At 43.5% G+C, this 18,065-nt stretch overlaps 1 protein-coding gene across 1 annotated transcript; it reads left to right on the forward strand.

Annotated features, from left to right (window-relative positions):
* The first annotated feature begins 11,147 nt into the window (after nt 1-11,147).
* PGAM2 (phosphoglycerate mutase 2) lies at nt 11,148-17,905 on the forward strand. Its single transcript, XM_042471093.1, has 3 exons — nt 11,148-11,650; nt 13,976-14,156; nt 17,688-17,905. Exons 1-3 carry the CDS (start codon nt 11,237-11,239, stop codon nt 17,855-17,857), a joined length of 765 nt encoding a protein of 254 aa, XP_042327027.1. The 5' UTR covers nt 11,148-11,236; the 3' UTR covers nt 17,858-17,905.
* Nucleotides 17,906-18,065: the final 160 nt, after the last annotated feature.

An 18,065-nucleotide genomic window follows, 5' to 3' on the forward strand; every position in this document is an offset into this window, starting at 1 on the left:
TTATATTTGAATATTTGCAAGCCATTGATACAGGGGACTGACTAATAAGGAGTAGAATCCATCTTTTTTGGGGTTTGAAGGCTGAGGTTCAGGCCATGAAGTGCAGGCAGCTGGAAAGTTGTGCCAGCACCGATGCATTTGGAGACCCCCGTTCTGCTAAGCGAATCCTTCAGCACCAAGATGACTGCGGCAGAACCATTTCCTCTCAAACTATTTGGAGGTACTGTCATAGTTCAGTGTCTCACTCGTTCTTTGGTGTTCTCTTTTGTCTGGAAGAAATCTGTTTACTTGAACATTACCCTGAAAGAGGACCTCTTGGCTGGGCTAAAAGTAGGAAGCCATCTGTGGACTTCATTCCCTGGGGCAAGGCAAGATGAGTCTGGCTCTTGGGAAATGCCCTGCGCCACATTGCCAGGCTCTGTAATGCCAAGATTGGCCGCAGGATTTGGTGAGTCTGGGCTGGATTACAGTTGTCAGCGGTACTGACCTAGTCACGACTCTTCTCATCCTAGTTAGCTGCCAGCGCAGAGAAGACTGCAGTGCAGATGGCAACAAAAGGGAGAGATGCTGAAAATATTCTCTCTTAAAATGGAGTCAGCTTCCTGCTATCTTTAGAGAAGATGGCACTTCTTTACAAGAGGCAAAGCAATGCAGTACAGTGCAACGTGGCCTAGTGGTTCATATGTTGGAATAGGACTCTGAAGGCCAGGATTTAAATCCCATCTTGGCCATGAAACCCATGGAGCGACTTTGCTCAAACCACACTCTCTCAGCCTCAGAGGAAGGCAATGGCAAATGTCCTCTGAACAAATCTGGCCAAGAAAACCCCATGATAGATAGCTTCATCTTAGGGGTCACCCTAAGTCAGAAACAACTTGAAGGCACGCAACAACAACCAGCGCAAATGCTGAGCCTCGCTGTCCTCTGAGCATGCACAGCCTATAGGAATCATAGCTGAAAGGGTCATCCAGTCCAGCCCCTTGCCATATAGGAACAAATTATTATTATCATTATTATTACTATTATTTTCTTATATCCCACCTTTCTCCCAACATAGAGCTCAAGGCAGTGCACAAAGTCTCAAAGCACCCCTGAACCTTCTTCCGTCAACATGCATTGAAGAAACAAGTGTGTTAGGGAAAAGGAAAAGTGTGTAGAGAGACCTTGTAGCCCCTTTGAGACTAACTGAAAGAAAGAAGTTGGCAGCAGGAGCTTTCCTAGACTAAAGTCTACTTCCTCGGATGTAGACTGAGGACCTCCAAAGCCTATGAAAGCTCCTGCTGCCGACTTCTTTCAGTTAGTCTCAAAGGTGCTACAAGATCTCTCTACACACTGATTCTGCAGACTTAGCAGGGCTGTATCTTTGAATTCTACCACAAAGGGAAGGGAAGGAACCAGTGTGTCAGGGAAAACCAGTTGGAAGGGCAATTGCAAACCTGAGCCCCTGCATGCCATCTGCAGCGATGCAGCCCAAAGGCAGGGTTTGGGCCTCTGTGAAGTTTGACTCAAGGGATCTGGAAGCAACTTGGAGAGGAAGGCAAAGAAAGAAGGTGGTCGCATGAGCTTTCGTAGACTTGAGCCTACTTCCTTGCATGCATCTGAGGAAGTAGACCGAAGTCTACAAAACCTCATGCGACCACCTTCTTTGCCTTCCTCTCCAAGCTGCTCTCAAATCCCTTTGCATACACATTTTCCAGACAGCTAGATCTTTGGATCCCTGAAGTCTGGGCATGCCCCATCTTGCCGCATGACAGATCTCCTCCTGCCTCGCCTGGATTTTGCAAAGCACTGCAATGCAACGCAGAGGCGGTCCTCAGAGGCCAACTGCAGGTTTTATTCTGCTTGCCTTTGCTCCTGATCCACCCTTTGCAAGAGGCTCACATGGATGGGAGCAATTCCAGCTGGGAAATTCTGATTTTCCCTTGCCTTTGCTCCTGATGCAGCTTTTCCAAGGGGTTCCCAGAAATGGGAGCAGGGAAGGGAAGGAAAATTCTGATTCCCCCTGCCTTTGCAACAGATCCATCCTTTGCAAAGGACTTCCATGGATGGGACCAATTCCAGCAGGGAAAAAGGTAGAAAATGCCTTTTCTTTCCCCTCTGCCTTCTGCATGATCCAGGCTTTGCAAGGGGAGGGGAGTTAAGGGGAGAGGAGAAGGAGGTGTGTGTGGATGGTGCACAACCTGGTCTGAGAAATGGGATTTTGCAGCAGCCCTGCCTCCAACTTTGCACTAGTTCTTCTCTTTGCAGCAGCAGCAGCCGGGAAAAGCCCCAGGGTGACTCACGGCGGGGCTCCGTGGGCGGGCGAGGTCGGAAGCCCTGCCAGAGGGGGCCAAGCCCTACCTCAGCAATGGAAATCTACTGCGCCCTCCTCCTTTCCCTCCCTCTTTCTCCAGCTGCTCTTTCTCTCTCTCTCATTGCTTTGGGTGTGTTTCCCTTTGCGAGCTGCAACGCCTCCCAGAACGAATTTCCATGGCAGACCAGCGCCACCTCGCGGCCAAGGTAGGAACCGCCGCTTGGTGCTCATTGCCTTCCAGTGGACTTGGAGCCAGGGCCACTTTGTTTGGAAAATGCCCAGCATGTTACTGTTCCTTTTAAAACCTATTGATTCCCAAATAAGAACCTTTCAATAGAGGGGAATATTAGTTCTTAGTGTGTAAAAGATTGTCGTTTCCCATAATTAAGTAGAAGATCATGCCAGGGCCGATTCAGCAATGATCGCGGCAATGAAAACTAACACAACAGCGGCGAAGTGGCACCAGATATTTTCACACAGTCGTGGTTATTGTGGCAATACTATATCACGATCCCGTTTGATGTGGCAGCTAAAAAGGCCATTGCTATTTTGGCCACATCAATAGAAGTATAGTGTCTTGTGAAAGGGTCATTTGACCCCCCAAAGGAGTCGCAACCACAGGTACCTCTAGATCAAGGTAAGTAATAGTGCCACTCTATTCTGCCTTGGCCAGGCACTACCTGAAATACTGTATCCAGTTCTGGGCACCACAATTCAACCTAGAGAGTGTCCTTCTTTGGAGGTCTTTAAACAGAGGCTGGATGGGCATCTATTGGGGATGCTTTGATTGTGAGTTCCTGCATGGCAGAAAGTTGGACTGGAAGGCCTTTGGGGTCTCTTCCAACTCTATGATTCTGTGAGTCTCATGAATGAATCGTTTGTACATCGGAATAGATCTTTTTGTGTATGTGCTGTTTCGGCGCTACAGCGCATGTCTTGAAATCATGTTTCCGCCCCGCACAGAATAGAAGACAACAAAATAAAATGTATTACTTCACCACATTGTTTTAACCCAGTGTAAACAAAATTGTACCCTATACCTATGAAGAGTTGACAGCGTTACTTCAGAGCAACGCCATCTGACTTGATTTAAAGCAACCTGCTGCACCCTGAAGATACACAATATTGCTGCATTATCTAAGCAGGTTTCAGTTTGAGCACTGTGTTCACTGCATTCAGCTTCCTTATGAAGGAGTGTGCTGTGGCTGTGATAAATTATGTAAAATGTCAACAGGGAATCTTGCTGTGCTTTGCCTATTTATTGCACTTCAAATATGAGAAGTTAGAAGAGCCCCAGCATGATCGGTATGAAATACGACTATAGAGTTGGGACAGGCAGCTGTGCCAGGGCTGGGTTTTTCATACCTTCTGTCATTTCATGGAGAGAAACCAGGATGTGTGTGGCCAGGCAAAACCACAGTGTGCTCAAGATAACAATAAAGTACAGTGGGCCCTTGTTATCTATCCTCTGGGCTTTGGTTCTAGGATCCCCAGTGGATAACTAAATCCGTGGATACTCAAGTCCCATTAAATGCAACGGCATAGTAAAATAGCGTCCCTGATATAAAATGGAAAATGAAGGTTTGCTATTTGGAATTTATACTTTTTGGGAATATTTTCAAGCCGTGGATGCTTGAACCCATGGATAAAAAATCTGTGGATAAGGAGGGCTGACTTTATTAATGAAGGAGAACATTTCACCCCAATTAAATTGCCCCGAAATAACTGAAACCATTATATTTTCCTTTCTCCTTTATGCAACAAATATATCGAGTTCTGATAAAATAACACATTTCATACTTTCTCTCTCTCTCTTTTATGTTTGTGAGCAAATTCCCGGTAGGATTCCCTCTCTCCAAAACCTTTTGTTCAGTGATGGTAACTTTCCAGACCCTTGCTCTGAACCCTGAAATTTTCCAGGCCTCTTCTTTGTATCTTTGACCTTTGTTTCCATTTCTGCCAACAAGAATACAGCAGTAGCAGTTCTTACCGGCCATTAAGGTGCAGTGAAAGCTAAGAGAAGAATGCAGTTTGACAAGAGAGTGAAAAGAACCAAAAACAAAGCCTCGCATCAAGTTGTTTGAGTTAGGCTTAGGACCAAACATCTTTTATGTGGGAGATAAGTAATTTATCTGAAATGCAGCAGTGGGGGAGTGCAATGGAGATTACAGTGCTATATTTTATGGGTTCCAGAGGAGCAAGGAGGAGAAGCAAATCCAGTTGGGTACAACTGCACCCATATCCTCCAACTGTCCTGATTTGGCAGGGACATTCCCAATTCATTCTCTGTCACCCCACTTTTTCAGCTGCTTTAAAAATGTCTCAGTTTCATTATCCTTTCACACACCCCTCTGTCCTCATCTTCTGTTGCCGCCAACTGAGTTCAAAATGCCAAAGTACTGTAGTTCAGTGGCATCATGAGGGGGGTGCAGACCATGTCAAATGACTTCCTAAGAGGGGTGACAGCACTGCTGCTCAAATGTCTGCATTTTGGCATACATGAGTTGTGGCATTGCCCTGTTTCCCTTTAAAATGCTGTAAGAGATGGTGTGAGTTGGGTGAGGCTCAATAAGAGGAGAATGGCACTTGTCACGTACATACTAGGAATGGGAACAAGACACATGAGAATTCTCCTCTGAGCGTCCCATGCCAGGGAGGCAAGATTATCTGGTTAGTCTGAATCCAAACTGGCAATCGCCATATCCAGCACAGATCCCTCTGTAGGATTACTAAAGGGGACTGTGATATGGTGCCATCTTCAAGCCTTTGTGTTGCTGTTATTTTTATGAGCCCCATTTCCGCTTCCCAATATCACCTTTGCTTCAATCCTGCAAGTTAATGTTTTATATTTGAAGAGAAGGTTGACTGAGGTTGATGGAGAGTGGCTTGGTTAAAGGCCACCTAAGGCGTTCAGAGTTTATTTTTGACATGCTCTTGCAACAACAAAGCTGCCAGAGCAGTTAATGCCAATGCAACTAACATTTCTTTCAATAAACAAGTGAGCAAATAATCACATTAGGAAACAGCATTATATCCGTCAACATTTTACAGATCAAAACTAGGACATACGTGACCAGGCAACATTGGATTGTAGCCAAGATGGCAAAAGTTATGAATGAGGAGGAATGCACCAACCAGGAGAGGCAGCATCAGTTTGCTTTTGGCTAAGGCCACTGGGAAAGGTGAGATTCTGCCCTCTCTTCTCCTTTGCTGGACTAACTGAGTGTAAACCACTTTTGCACTTTAAATCCAATTTGCAGCAATGGAAGTAAGATGAGCTTGAAGGAGGATGAGATGACAGAGGATGAATAGGAACTGTCCCTGCCAAATTGAAACAGTCGGAGGGTGTGGTTTTTACCCCTGTAACCATTGTGGCATAGTGGTTTGAGTGTTGGATTAGGACACTGGGAAACTAGGGTTCAAAATGTCCCTTGGCCACAGAAACTTACTGGGTGACCTTGAGCAAGTTACAGTCTCTCAGGTCTAATCTGCACTGCAGAAATAATGCAGTTTGACACTGGTGGTGGTCCTGGAACGAAACCCCAGTGAATACCAAAGGTCCACTGTAGTTTGCACTCCATTAGGCTGGAAGTAGGAAAGGAAGGAAGGGAATCTTGCCCTTCCCCGTAGACTCAGACAAAAGCAAACTGCTGCAGCATTTCCTAGCTTGTGTGCTCTTCCTCATTAATAACTTTTGTCATCTTGATCATACTCTGATGGTGTTTGTCCACATGTGCCCTAGTTTTCATGGTAAAGGCATTATGGGACTGATAGCTCTAGTCTTGTTTCCTTTCCTTGTGATCTCCAAATCCAATGTGCCTTTTTGCACACTGGCTTCACAGTGTTTTCTGCCCATATCTCTTCTCAACATACCCATGCCCACTTCTTCCTTTGCTGCATAGCAGGACCATCTTGGCTGTTCCTAGGTCTTTGGGTGCAGCGAGAAGTGCTCTCTTGCAACCCTTGGCGACTGTGACGGAATATGGAGACGAGAATTCTCTATGACCAAATTCTGTATCTCATTAGCATGCTGCAATATGATTGGATTAAAAAGCCAGTAGCAGACATGGCTGAAGCAAAGAATGGCACATTTTCTGCATATCAATAGGTCTTCTGGCAGGGATGGGGAATGTGGGACACTTCAGGTATTACTGGATTGCACCTCCCATCATTTCTCCCCCTGTCTATGGTTGATAGGAGTTGTAGTCCAAGAATATTGGGAGGACCACAGGTCTCCCACCTCATCTTCTTCCTGGGATGCAATACCTGCCTTATGCTTAAATGAAATAGGCACAATGTCACAATTGTTATTCACTCTGAGCTCAAGCAAGCCAAATATAGTCACTAACCATCACCTGTGACTCAGGTGTCTTGTCTTTTCTGTCCCTCACTTAGTCACCTTTTACTCTCTTTTTCTTTTCTTTTCCTTTTCTTTCTTTTTCCTTTTCCTTTCTTTCTTTTTAAATGTTTCCCAAGTGTAGGAATTAACTTTTGTAACTTCACCGTGGACCAGTCCTGTATGAGAAGTAAGTTAGCCACTCCTTCTAGTTCTAGAAACATATTTCTTCCATGATTACTACTACTATTATTAATAACCTTCTTCTTTGGAATGCTGAAGATTTAATATTTTGGATTATTGGGGGCAGGGAAAGAGAATGAGTCTCCTTTCCTTTGTTAATCCAAGTCATTAATCAAAGTTGTTATTAATACTCAGGTTTCTGTATTGAAAATATATGCAGGATGATAATTTCAGTTTACTGGAGCGCCTTTTGTCTACTTTCCCTCCACTTTCTGTTTGGGTTAGCATTAGTTTAACAGTGACATCATGTGAAAATCAACCCGCTTTTGTGGGTTTTTTCCAATTTAAACCCCCATTTTTGCATAGGGTTTCTCCATGTGATAAATTTCTAAGTTAGTATATTAACCCACAAGGGCATAGGACTAAGGACCTTATCAGACACATTCCCCCCCCCCCCCTTGTTAGGAGCACAGGAAAGGGATGCTCGGGATTGCACAAGTCTGAGAAAAAACGCATTTTACCACACCCCAAAGTATCCTCAAAATGGCCCCATTGTGTTTCCCGGCACCAAGCCATTCCTATTCAGGGCTGAGGCCTGTCCTTTGCTTCGGTCGGTGAAAGTCACCCTTTAGCTAGTCCCTTGAGAAAGCAGAATAGCCAAACAAAAGCATCTCTGGGGGTGATGTGGGTGTGAGTATGCATATAATGCTTTTAAATTGGCAAGAAAAGGATTGTGTGTTTCGGTTCTCTGTTTCCCCAAACTATACAAGAATGGATGCATTTCTCAGCTATTTTGAGGATTTCCTTCTAGCAAAGTTATAGGTGAATGATCAATCTGTACACAGAGGTAGTTTACAAAAATATAATGTTATACCATGCACAGAAGCAGAGAGCAGGTTACAAAGGCAATAATCAAAGTAATATCTTTCTATTTAAATAAAATATAAAACAACATTTACAAACTTTTCTTCTCATCATTTGTGCAATATTTAAAAGCTATTTCCTGCGGGGCATGGAGGGTGATATAAATCCAAATTGTGTAATATACAGCAAAAAGTAAGTTTTAATTCTATTCAAAATTAAATTTCAGTGAGAAGGCTGCTGCTGTTTGACTTGAATAAGAACTTGAATTTGTCAAGATGGAGATGCACATGTCATCGGTTTCAAACAATCAATTTCGATTTTTCTTTATGAGGGCATCTAACTATGATTCACAAAGGTATGTAGTAAGTAAATGGAAAGATAGACCACTGCACCTTGTTCATGCATTCCCCAAAGCCTGTCCATGGACCTCTAGGAGTCCATAGACAACAGGTTAAGGACTCCTGGCTTAAATATAATTTAGAGATTCATGGCACTATAGTAACTTGAAAGCAAACTACACGTGGCTTTTAAACTATGATTACAGCCAGAAAAAAGTGGCTTGGTGATACTTATTACACAGTGACACATCTTACCCATAACTGCTCTATCCCCGAAGTGTGGTTAGGGCATTGCCCAGGGTGCAAATGGTAACCAAGGGGTCGAGGAGACTGTTCAGGAGTGCAGGGCCCTGCTTCTGATGGGATGCCAACATAGCTGTTTTTCCTCCAGACAATACATACACAAAGAGAGGCTTGAAGAAGTTAATCCTATGATGAGTAACAGGCACATGGTTATGCAAAATGTTTTGTTATTAATGACTTGAAGTGATTTGTTTTCATTTGTAGATAATCCAGACATGGCATTGATTGGGTAGGACAGGACTTAATCAAAGTTCAAATGAGGGCAAGCACAGTTGTCAGTTCTAGAGTGTGAGATGGCTCTTGTATCTTTAAGCAGAAGGAAAGAGAAAACTACCTGGTGCAATTGCTGTGGTCTGGTGATGAGCACCACCACATTTGTTTTATACAGTCGGCCCTCCACTGATTCAAGCATCCACAGTTTAAAAATATTCCAAAAATAGAAATTCCAAAAAGCAAACTTTGATTTTTCCATTTTATATAAGGGACACCATTTTACTATGCCATTGTATTTAATGGGACTTGAGCATCCACGGATTTTGGTATTCACGGAGGGCCCTGGAACCAAACCCCAGCAGATACTAAGGACCACTTTATGTGGATCTAGCAAACCAGAGATTTATATTATAAATGGAAGAGTACAGTAGTGGTATTTCTTTGAAACAAATATAACCCCATCTGTCATCATGGTGTGAAAACATTTTTGTCATAGTATCCTGGTAAAAGGTTTTGAATGTGGAATTGTTCCACCTTGTGGCCCATGACTGAGCATTTAATCACTTATATTGTATGAATCTATGTTTGTTATGGCAAGTTTTGCCTTTTCCACTGGGTGGGAATCATGTGGCCCTTTAGATGTATTGGGATTTATGTGTTCCATCAGAAACCCTCATAACCAAGGAGGATGAATACTGGAAATCTCAGTACCACAAAGCATCCTTATCTGGATGCGGTAGACTGACCATTCGGCTTCTCCCTCCAATGATTTCTAGTGCTACAGTAGGAACCAAGTCTTTGCAGGTGCATCCAGCAGAGGGAGCAATCTGCCTTGTTCAGTCCAGTTGCTCAGAGAGAATATTTTCCCCACTTCTCTTTGAACTGATTCATCCAGGAGATTATCACATAAAGGATCATAAAATCACAGAGTTGGAAGAGACCACAAGGGCCATCCAGTCCAACCCCATTCTGCCATGCAGGAATACACAATCAAAGCATCCCCGACAGATGGCCATGGGAGGCAAAGTGCCCAAACCCTGTGCAGAAACTGGATTTAAATATCAGAAATATCCCCCCAAAGCCATCACATTTGTTTAAATTGGAATGACAGAATCTGATTAGAGTTGAGAGTTCTAAGTCTCTCTTTCTTTGAAATAAGAATGGAAACCTTTGTTTCTTGATACATGTGTGGCATAGAGACTATTCAGGTTGCATATACATTGAAGAGATAATCTAGTTTGACTCCACTTTACCTGCCACGGCTCAAGACTATGGAATTCTGGCATTTGTAGTTTGTTATGGCACCAGAGCTGTACCACAACAAACCATAACTCCTAGAATTCCAGAGCTTTGAGTCATGGCAATTAAAGTAGTGTCAAACTGGATTATTTCTGCAGTGTGGATGCACCCTCAGTGTCTAGTGCATGAACTACAACGGGCCCTTGGTATCTGCTGGGATATCATCCACTCCATGGATACCACAATCCATGGATATTCAAATCTCATTGAATACAAAGGCATTGTATTCTACCATACTACCAAAGTATGGTAGTATTTATATACTGGTAAAATCAAGATTTCAATTTTGGCATATTTTCAAGATGTGAATGGTTGACTTTGTGGATACAGAATCCATGGATACGGAGGGCTATCTGTATAATGAAAGTCAATAGAGTGTCTAAATACTCAGTAACCAATGCAGATTCCAGGGTCTGTGGAGAAGATAGCTTATGGAAGATGCTTTCGATAGGACCCCTTGTTCTTTACTACTTGAGTACCTACCTATTTGGTTGCAGTCTTTGTCAAGTGCCCAACAATGCCAATCCCAAATGCCAGCTGTGCCTAAAATATAGTTGCTATTGCTTCCCTGTATTTCTCTACTTATTTTGACGGACTGCTTTATCTCAGTGATGAGGGGGATATGTTCATTTAGATTTTATTGGCAGATGAGCCAATGGTGAGGGATGATAGGACTTGTAGTTCCACAACAGCTACACAGTCTCAATCCCTACTTCAAGAATTTCATGGCTGATACTTGTAGCCTGACCATCTTATAAATTTAATCTTTTTCTGGCATAGTGAAGCAGGATTTGGAAAAGTTACTTTTTCTGAATGACGGTTCCCAATAGTCATGCTGGCTGAGGAATGCTGGGAGTTATGATCCAAAAGTAATGCTTCTAGGCAGTAATCTGTCTAAGAGAAGAAATGCAAGACAGCAGTATGCAAATCCAAACTGACCCTTTGCTTCAGTCCTCTTATCCAACAGAGAATAAGATGCAGTTTAACAATTGCAGCTTGCTTTCTCTCCTTTGCTCTGAGACAGATCAGTGGAGAGGAGAAACTTGTAGCTCTATTTCTCATCCCCTCCCCTGGAAACAGGCCTCTCAAAGAAAAGGTCACAGTCCTGCCAACCCTCCAGCTATTTCTGGATTTAATGGGATGGGAAGCCTCTTGGTTGCTATTTTTTGCAATGTAGGATCTCAGCCAGAATGGAAGGCGTGTGGTCTCACTCTTCATAAATGGCTGCCTGCTGCTGTCAGTCTTTTCCAAAAAGGAGCAGATTGGTTGGAATGGGTGAAGGTGGGGCAGTGAGGAGATAGTAGTATAAATGGTGAGAACATAGCCATTTCAGTGTGGGTGTTTTAGGGCCAAGTGTCTTGTTCTGTGCTTGCTGAGGTGCACCTAGTTTTCCTCTCTATTAGAGAAATGCCAACCCACCGGCTTGTGATTGTGAGGCATGGCGAGAGCACCTGGAACCAGGAGAACCGTTTCTGTGGTTGGTTCGATGCTGAGCTGAGTGAGAAAGGGAAGGAGGAAGCCCAGCGTGGAGCCCAGGCTGTCAAGGATGCAGGCTATGAATTTGACATCTGCTACACATCGGTGCTGAAGAGGGCCATCCGCACCCTGTGGTACATCATGGATGGCATTGACCAGATGTGGCTGCCTGTGGTGCGCACCTGGCGCCTCAACGAGCGCCACTATGGGGGTCTGACAGGACTCAACAAGGCTGAGACAGCAGCCAAGCATGGGGAAGAGCAGGTGAAGATATGGAGACGTTCCTTTGACATCCCACCACCACCCATGGATGAGGCGCACCCTTACTATCAAATCATCAGCAAGGTCAGTGCACAAAACTGGCCCAGAAAAGGTTACCTGGTGTGGAGCTTTGGAGGGAGAGGTGGTGGTCCTTGGTGGTCAGAGAGTAGAGCTAGAAGAGTAGACCTCAATTCAAATTCTTTTTCAACCTTGAAGCTCACTGACCTTCAGTTGGTTTTTCTGTCTTGTCCATAGCTTGGAAAAGTTATTTTCCAGTTCTGACCACATTGACTGGGGGATTCTGAGAGTTGTAGTTCCAAAAATAAAATCTAGCCTTCCTTATGGGGTGGTTGCAAAGATGAAATGGGTTGTGAAGACTTATCAGTGTTACTGTGAGCTTCTTGCAGTAAAGGCAGGAATAATAGCCAAAGAGAAACAGTTAGAACAGCACCATGGCTACTAACAGGTTAAAACTTATGAAAATATTGTTGGGTGTCACTAAAAACGGTCTTCACATGCAGCGGGTAGCTACTGACCCTTTTAAAAAGAGTGAGATTGGTCATAAATGGACATGGGAGTATGTTATGTAGATGCAATAGATAATAGTAGTGTTGCTACTAGGACCAAAACAATTACCACCCAGTAAGCCTGACATTCAAACCAAGAAAGATTTTAGCGCAGATCATGAAAAGGGTCTCTAGGCAATTCGAAAGGAATGCCGTGATCACTAAAAGTACTCCTTCCGCTCAGCTCCCAGTACTGCAGTAATTTAGTAAAGGGGCATCACTAGAGGACTGGTAGGGTGCAAACTACACAGGGTGACACCTTAGGAAGGTGAACACCCAATGAGGCATTTGCTTCCATCTCTTTCAAGGTCCTCCTGACTGCCCCACTTTGCCAGGCAGGGTGCTTCTCTCATCCGTCAACTGCAGATGCTGGTGGGAATGGGGAAATGCTACCATCCAGCAGCTCCTTCCAGGTCTGGTAGGGCTGCCAGTTGAGCAGGAAAAACGCTGCTGGATGCAGGAGGAACCCAAGCCCACCAGGGGCTGCCTTCTGGGTCTGGTGTCTCTGCTGGCCAGGAGGGAAAGGGACTTGCTTCCCTTTCCTGCTCACCTGGCAGCTCTGCCAGACTCAGAAAAGGTTGCATGGTAGCAGCAGCAGCACCCCACTCCCACCACAGCAGAGGTGGCCTGGCCACTGGGATGGCACCAACCCAGGGCATGTCCTACATTTCAACCTTCTGTCCAAGAGGAATTCCAAAAATCCATTTGGAGCAAGGCTAAGAAGCATACATTTGTGTTTATATGAGTGTTTTAAAGCTTTTGTTTGGTCATGTTCGACATTTTTCTTGAACATCCTCCATTTTGCAGTGCCTTGTCCTCCTTTGCGGTGAAGGCATCTGGTCACCCTGCACCAATTCTAGTGACACCACTGATCTAGTGCCATTTTTAAAAGGGCTGCCACATTTAGTTGTCCATGCTTAAATGTAGAACTGAAAGCTATTCCTTCTCTGGATTTCCAGAGCAATGATAAATGAATAATTTCTAACTTCAGAAGAATTTGATTGACCCATGACATTAATTAATTTATTTTTACTTAATAAATCCATATATAATATACACTGTATACTGTATAATAATTTATCCTATACATATTGTATTATTGTTGTTAACTGACTTCAAATTGGCTTTCACACTTGAATGAAAGAATGACTGGGAGACCTCCAAGGCACCCTGTCTGCTCAGGTCCTGCAAACCCAGGACTGTGGCTTCCTTAAATTTGTCAACCTGTAATGCAACCTTCTTGTTTTGTACTATATATTATGTGTATTTGTTATATACAATTAATATATTATACATAATTCATATGATTTTCATTATCCATCATTTATCTACTGTGATTTATAATGTAGAAAATGGAATACAATGGCTGTGATACACCCCAGAATTGATTGCCCCAAATGACAACAAATACTACCTTTCTCACAAACATCTTGTATTTTACCTTCCTTCAGTTTCTCAAGCTTAAAAGAAACGGCCTATTTTAGATCTAAGGTGGATAGGCTTGGGCCCCTCCATGTGTTTTGGACTATATCCATAACCACTGGCCATATTGTGTGGGATTAGAACATCTAAAAACATTAAAGATTCTTTGCTCCTATTTTAGACATTACTGTCACCTGCTATATATCTTTCGTCCACCATTGATGAATTAATAATTGATGGGCACATAACCTTTGGATGATGGAAATGTAGTTATTCTTGTCTCCTGTTTGTGGTCATCCTATCCTTGCAATCAATCCAGCCCTATTATTTCATTCTTAAATCCTAAAGTTGGCCTCAGGCCTTTAAGCCTCCACACCTCTACAAGGTTTAAGCATTCTCTCTTTTCCTTTGCACTACCCAGGCCCGGCGTTATGCTTCTTTGAAGCCTGGCGATCTGCCTTCTTGTGAGAGCCTGAAGGACACCATCGCCCGAGCCCTGCCTTTCTGGAATGAAGAGATTGCACCCCAGATCAAAGCCGGCAAGAGAGTACTAATTGCTGCCCATGGAAACAGCCTTCGAGGGATTGTCAAGCACTTAGAAGGTAAGGGTCAACCTGTACATTACCTGCCTTGAGCATATGCCATATATACTCAACTACAAGTCAATCTTATGAATAAGTTGAAAGCAGGTTTTGGAGTCAAAATTATGAATTTTGATATATGACCCTTGGATAAACCGAGAGTAAAACTTAGGAGCATGCGACAAAGACTGTAAAGGATGAAGCAAAGGGAAACAATGCCAAAAGAACTTATAAAATTCTGGCGGACATAACTGTTTGTGTTCATCCTAAAGACTGGATGGATGAGAGAGTCAAGGAGAGTCAGTACTTCTTTTAGGTGCACCTAGGACAGACTAAGCTCTCACTTTTTACCACTCAATTCAGAGAATGAGATGGTTCCTTTTAAAAAAAGAAGTTAAAGCAAGTATTTACAAATGTATATACATGCACTTATGTACTTATATACATTGATTCATAGATAAGTTGACCCAGGTTTTTTGGATCAATTTTTTGACTAAAATCTCTAGACTTATATATCAGTATATAGCCCTTTCCATTCTGCCTGGCCTGTTTATGGGCATGTTATTCAAGGAGAGGCAGAAGCCCCCAAGTAGAGTTGGGCCACTTAATAGGTTGATAGGGATGGACCCCTCAGGCAGCAGAGGCCAGTGGGGCAAGGAGTGGTGATAAAATGTTGTAAAACAGAGCTATGTGTCCTAAAAGTTTGCCCTGCTCTTGTTAAGGTAGCCTGTGGTGCCCTCAGCTGCAGTGTAAAATGCTGCCCAAATACCAGCATTGAAGTGATATTTAATTACCAGGCTGTTGAGCTTCAACGTGTTGAGCACCATCTTCTCTTTAGCTTCAGGCAGAAAAATTATTTAGGCTGTCCTTGTTATCAAGGCAGAGCCATTCCCTTAGTTTCTAGCTACTTACACAAAGGATTTAATAACCACTCATTGAAAGGACAGAGAATGATGCATTTAGAATCTGACTTAACCCCCTGCCAAAAATCATTGGCTTCCTTTTTAAAAAAATATATCAAGTTTCTAGCCCTCAACACTGTAACAACAAGAACTGCAACCCTCTGGAAAGTGCCTTTGAAATCTGAAAAGTTTTAAGCATTAAAAACTTATCTGGCTTTTCAGATTTCAGAAATGTTCTATACACACTCAAAATTCTCTTTATAGTTCACTGTCCCTCACCATGCAGTATCCTTCCCTGATAGTTACAGCACAGATTTAATATGAAGCTCATTTATTAGAAGAAAGCAGGATCTTCTGCTAAACTAGTTTCCTTCAACCTGGTGACTTTCAGATGTGTTACATTGCAACTCTCATCATCCTCCAACCAGCACATCTAAATGCTATCAAGTTGGGTAAACCTGTGCTTAGGGGCTAGGGATGCAGGAAGCTGACTTATGCCAAGTCAGACTATAGCCCTGTTGAACTCAGTACCATGTGTACTACTTGTCAATGTACTTTCTAGGATTCCAGGCAATCTTTTTAATATCTACCCCAGAGCAGGCAGGAACCTGGGACTATCTGCATGCAAAGAAGGTGTGCTCCTACCCAAGTGGTCCCAAGACATTTTACTGCCTAAGGCAAAATCCAAGATGCTGCTTCTTTCCCCCATTCCTACCAGCACATACAACACTGAAAAGGTGCAGGTTAAAATGTTGTTTAAAAACCTTTAAATGGTTTTAAAAGGCAAGCCATGTGGAACAGAGTGGAATGTGATGCAAAGAGGAATCACAGGACTCGGAAAGAACAACTGGGGGACTGGCATTGTTCCCCACTCCCCAGCATCTGTTGCCTAAAGTGGTTGTCTCAATCCACTTAACAGTAAGGCTGGGGCTGGTGACTGCTGAGCTACAGATCCCTGCTCAAATGCAAGTTAAGATCCCATCACCCAACATCCACACACTTCCAGCTTCAAAGACTGATTTAGTAAGAGATGCTTGGAGACTGTCCCTGAGGCCAGGGTACCAGAGAAGATGGCTGTGTCCTCACTACCATGAAAAACTATATCACTTACAAGTGACCTTTAGCTAGGCTGAGTGCCAGGCCTGTGGCTTCCCAGTTATGTACTCAGACTCTTTCCCACTTGAACCTTAACTGCTTCTGTCTGTCTTGGAAAACCCTAAATCCACAAAACAGTGCTACCTTTATTGGGGCAACAAAAATGCAAAACATACATGATACAAAATACATGTTGTACTTTGTTATATCACCATCATGGCTTCCCCGGATATGTTTGTTAGAAACCCTCAACTGTGTAGTGTTTTCTGCAGGAAACACATCTGAATAGCATAGGGCATTTTCATTAGCCCATAAGAAAAGGAAAAGTAGCCATACTGACCATAAGAAAAAATGCTCAAACTTGTATTTGTATATGGCCAACTACAAGTGCACAAAATGAGAGCATGCATTTGGGATCTACAGATCTTATTTCTCAAACAAGATGTTGCAAAATGGGGACAGTTGGGAAAATAGGTGTGATGGTGAAATCATGGTGTCTCTATGATGCCTTGAGATGGAATAAGAGGGGAAAGGTCTGCTTACATTCAAAATGAGGCTTTATCCCTGCAGAGCTGAGGAACCTTTGGCCCTCCATATGTTTTGGATTTCAAATCCTAGTCAGCATGGCTGCTTCTCACTGTGTACACCAAAGAATCTCAAGGCCACCCTTATTCTAGGATAGTGTCCTGGTTTTAGATTAAATCTAGTTTTACCCTAAGAGCAAAAAAGGCTGGCAAATTTAATCCTCTGGCTTTGAAAAAGTACAAAAATCCCGGTACTTCCAGTTAGAAAGGGATGTATTTAACACAGTGCTTCCTAAACTTTGGTTCTCCAGTTTTAACTCCCAGATGCTGTAGCCAACATGTCCAACAGTCAGGAATTCTGGGAGCTGTAGTCCAAAACATCTGGAGAACCAAAGTTTGGGAACCATGGCTCTAACCAGACAATGCGTTCATGCTCATGGTTTCAGTGACAGTGGAATACAAGGTGCTTCTGGTCAAGACAAAATCCTGAGCAGCTGATAAAAGAGCCGAGTGCTCTTTGACTTGCAGTCTGCTGAAGGTTGCGTTGCTATTTCCAGTCTGGAGTCGCATTACAAGACTTAAGGGCAGGGAGGGGTGAAGTTCTTGTTCCCAGGCTTGGCTACTGCCCTTTCACTCTCAGGCCCTGCCGGTAGGTAGCCTTTCTACCTATTGCTTCCACCCTAAGATTTTGTTTCCTTGACCTCTCTGGATGCAACTGTCCCAAAAGGTCACAGGCATGCCAAGAAGGCTTGTCACAATTCGAGAGGAAGAAAAGGCAGCAAATTGTGTAAGGTCAGACAAGGTGACTGACTCCTGCTTTTCTGCTGCTCCAGTGATGCCCTCTGCTGGTGGCTTCCTGTGAGACTTTCAGTGAATCTTTCAGCAGAGACTGTGATACATGCTTGTGTTCATTGTACAATCCATGTACACACATCCCTCCACATTTGGTGAGGTTAGGGGCACAGGATCCCCATGAATGTGGAAAAATGCACACAACAGAAACACTGCCATATTTCCTTGTTTCCTCCCAGGGATGTCTGATGCGGCCATCATGGAACTCAACCTTCCAACTGGGATTCCCATTGTGTATGAACTGGATGACAATCTGAAACCTACGAAGCCCATGCAGTTCCTGGGCGACGAAGAGACCGTGCGGAAGGCCATGGAAGCTGTGGCAGCGCAGGGCAAGGTCAAAAAGTGAGAGGAAGAGGGACAAGGCACCGGTGAAATAAAACATCTGAAAAACCCACTTGTGTGAATCTAATCTGTCCATTTGGGAGTTCTATTCACCAAAAGAAGAGGGGAAATACACCATTATTGTTTAACTAGAGCAGTGGTTCTCAACCTGTGGGTTGTGGCCACAAGGGTTGCCTAAGACCAGCAGAAAACACATATTTCTGATGGTCTTA

Source organism: Sceloporus undulatus, chromosome 6 (genome assembly GCF_019175285.1).
Source record: "Sceloporus undulatus isolate JIND9_A2432 ecotype Alabama chromosome 6, SceUnd_v1.1, whole genome shotgun sequence".
NCBI lineage: Eukaryota > Metazoa > Chordata > Lepidosauria > Squamata > Phrynosomatidae > Sceloporus > Sceloporus undulatus.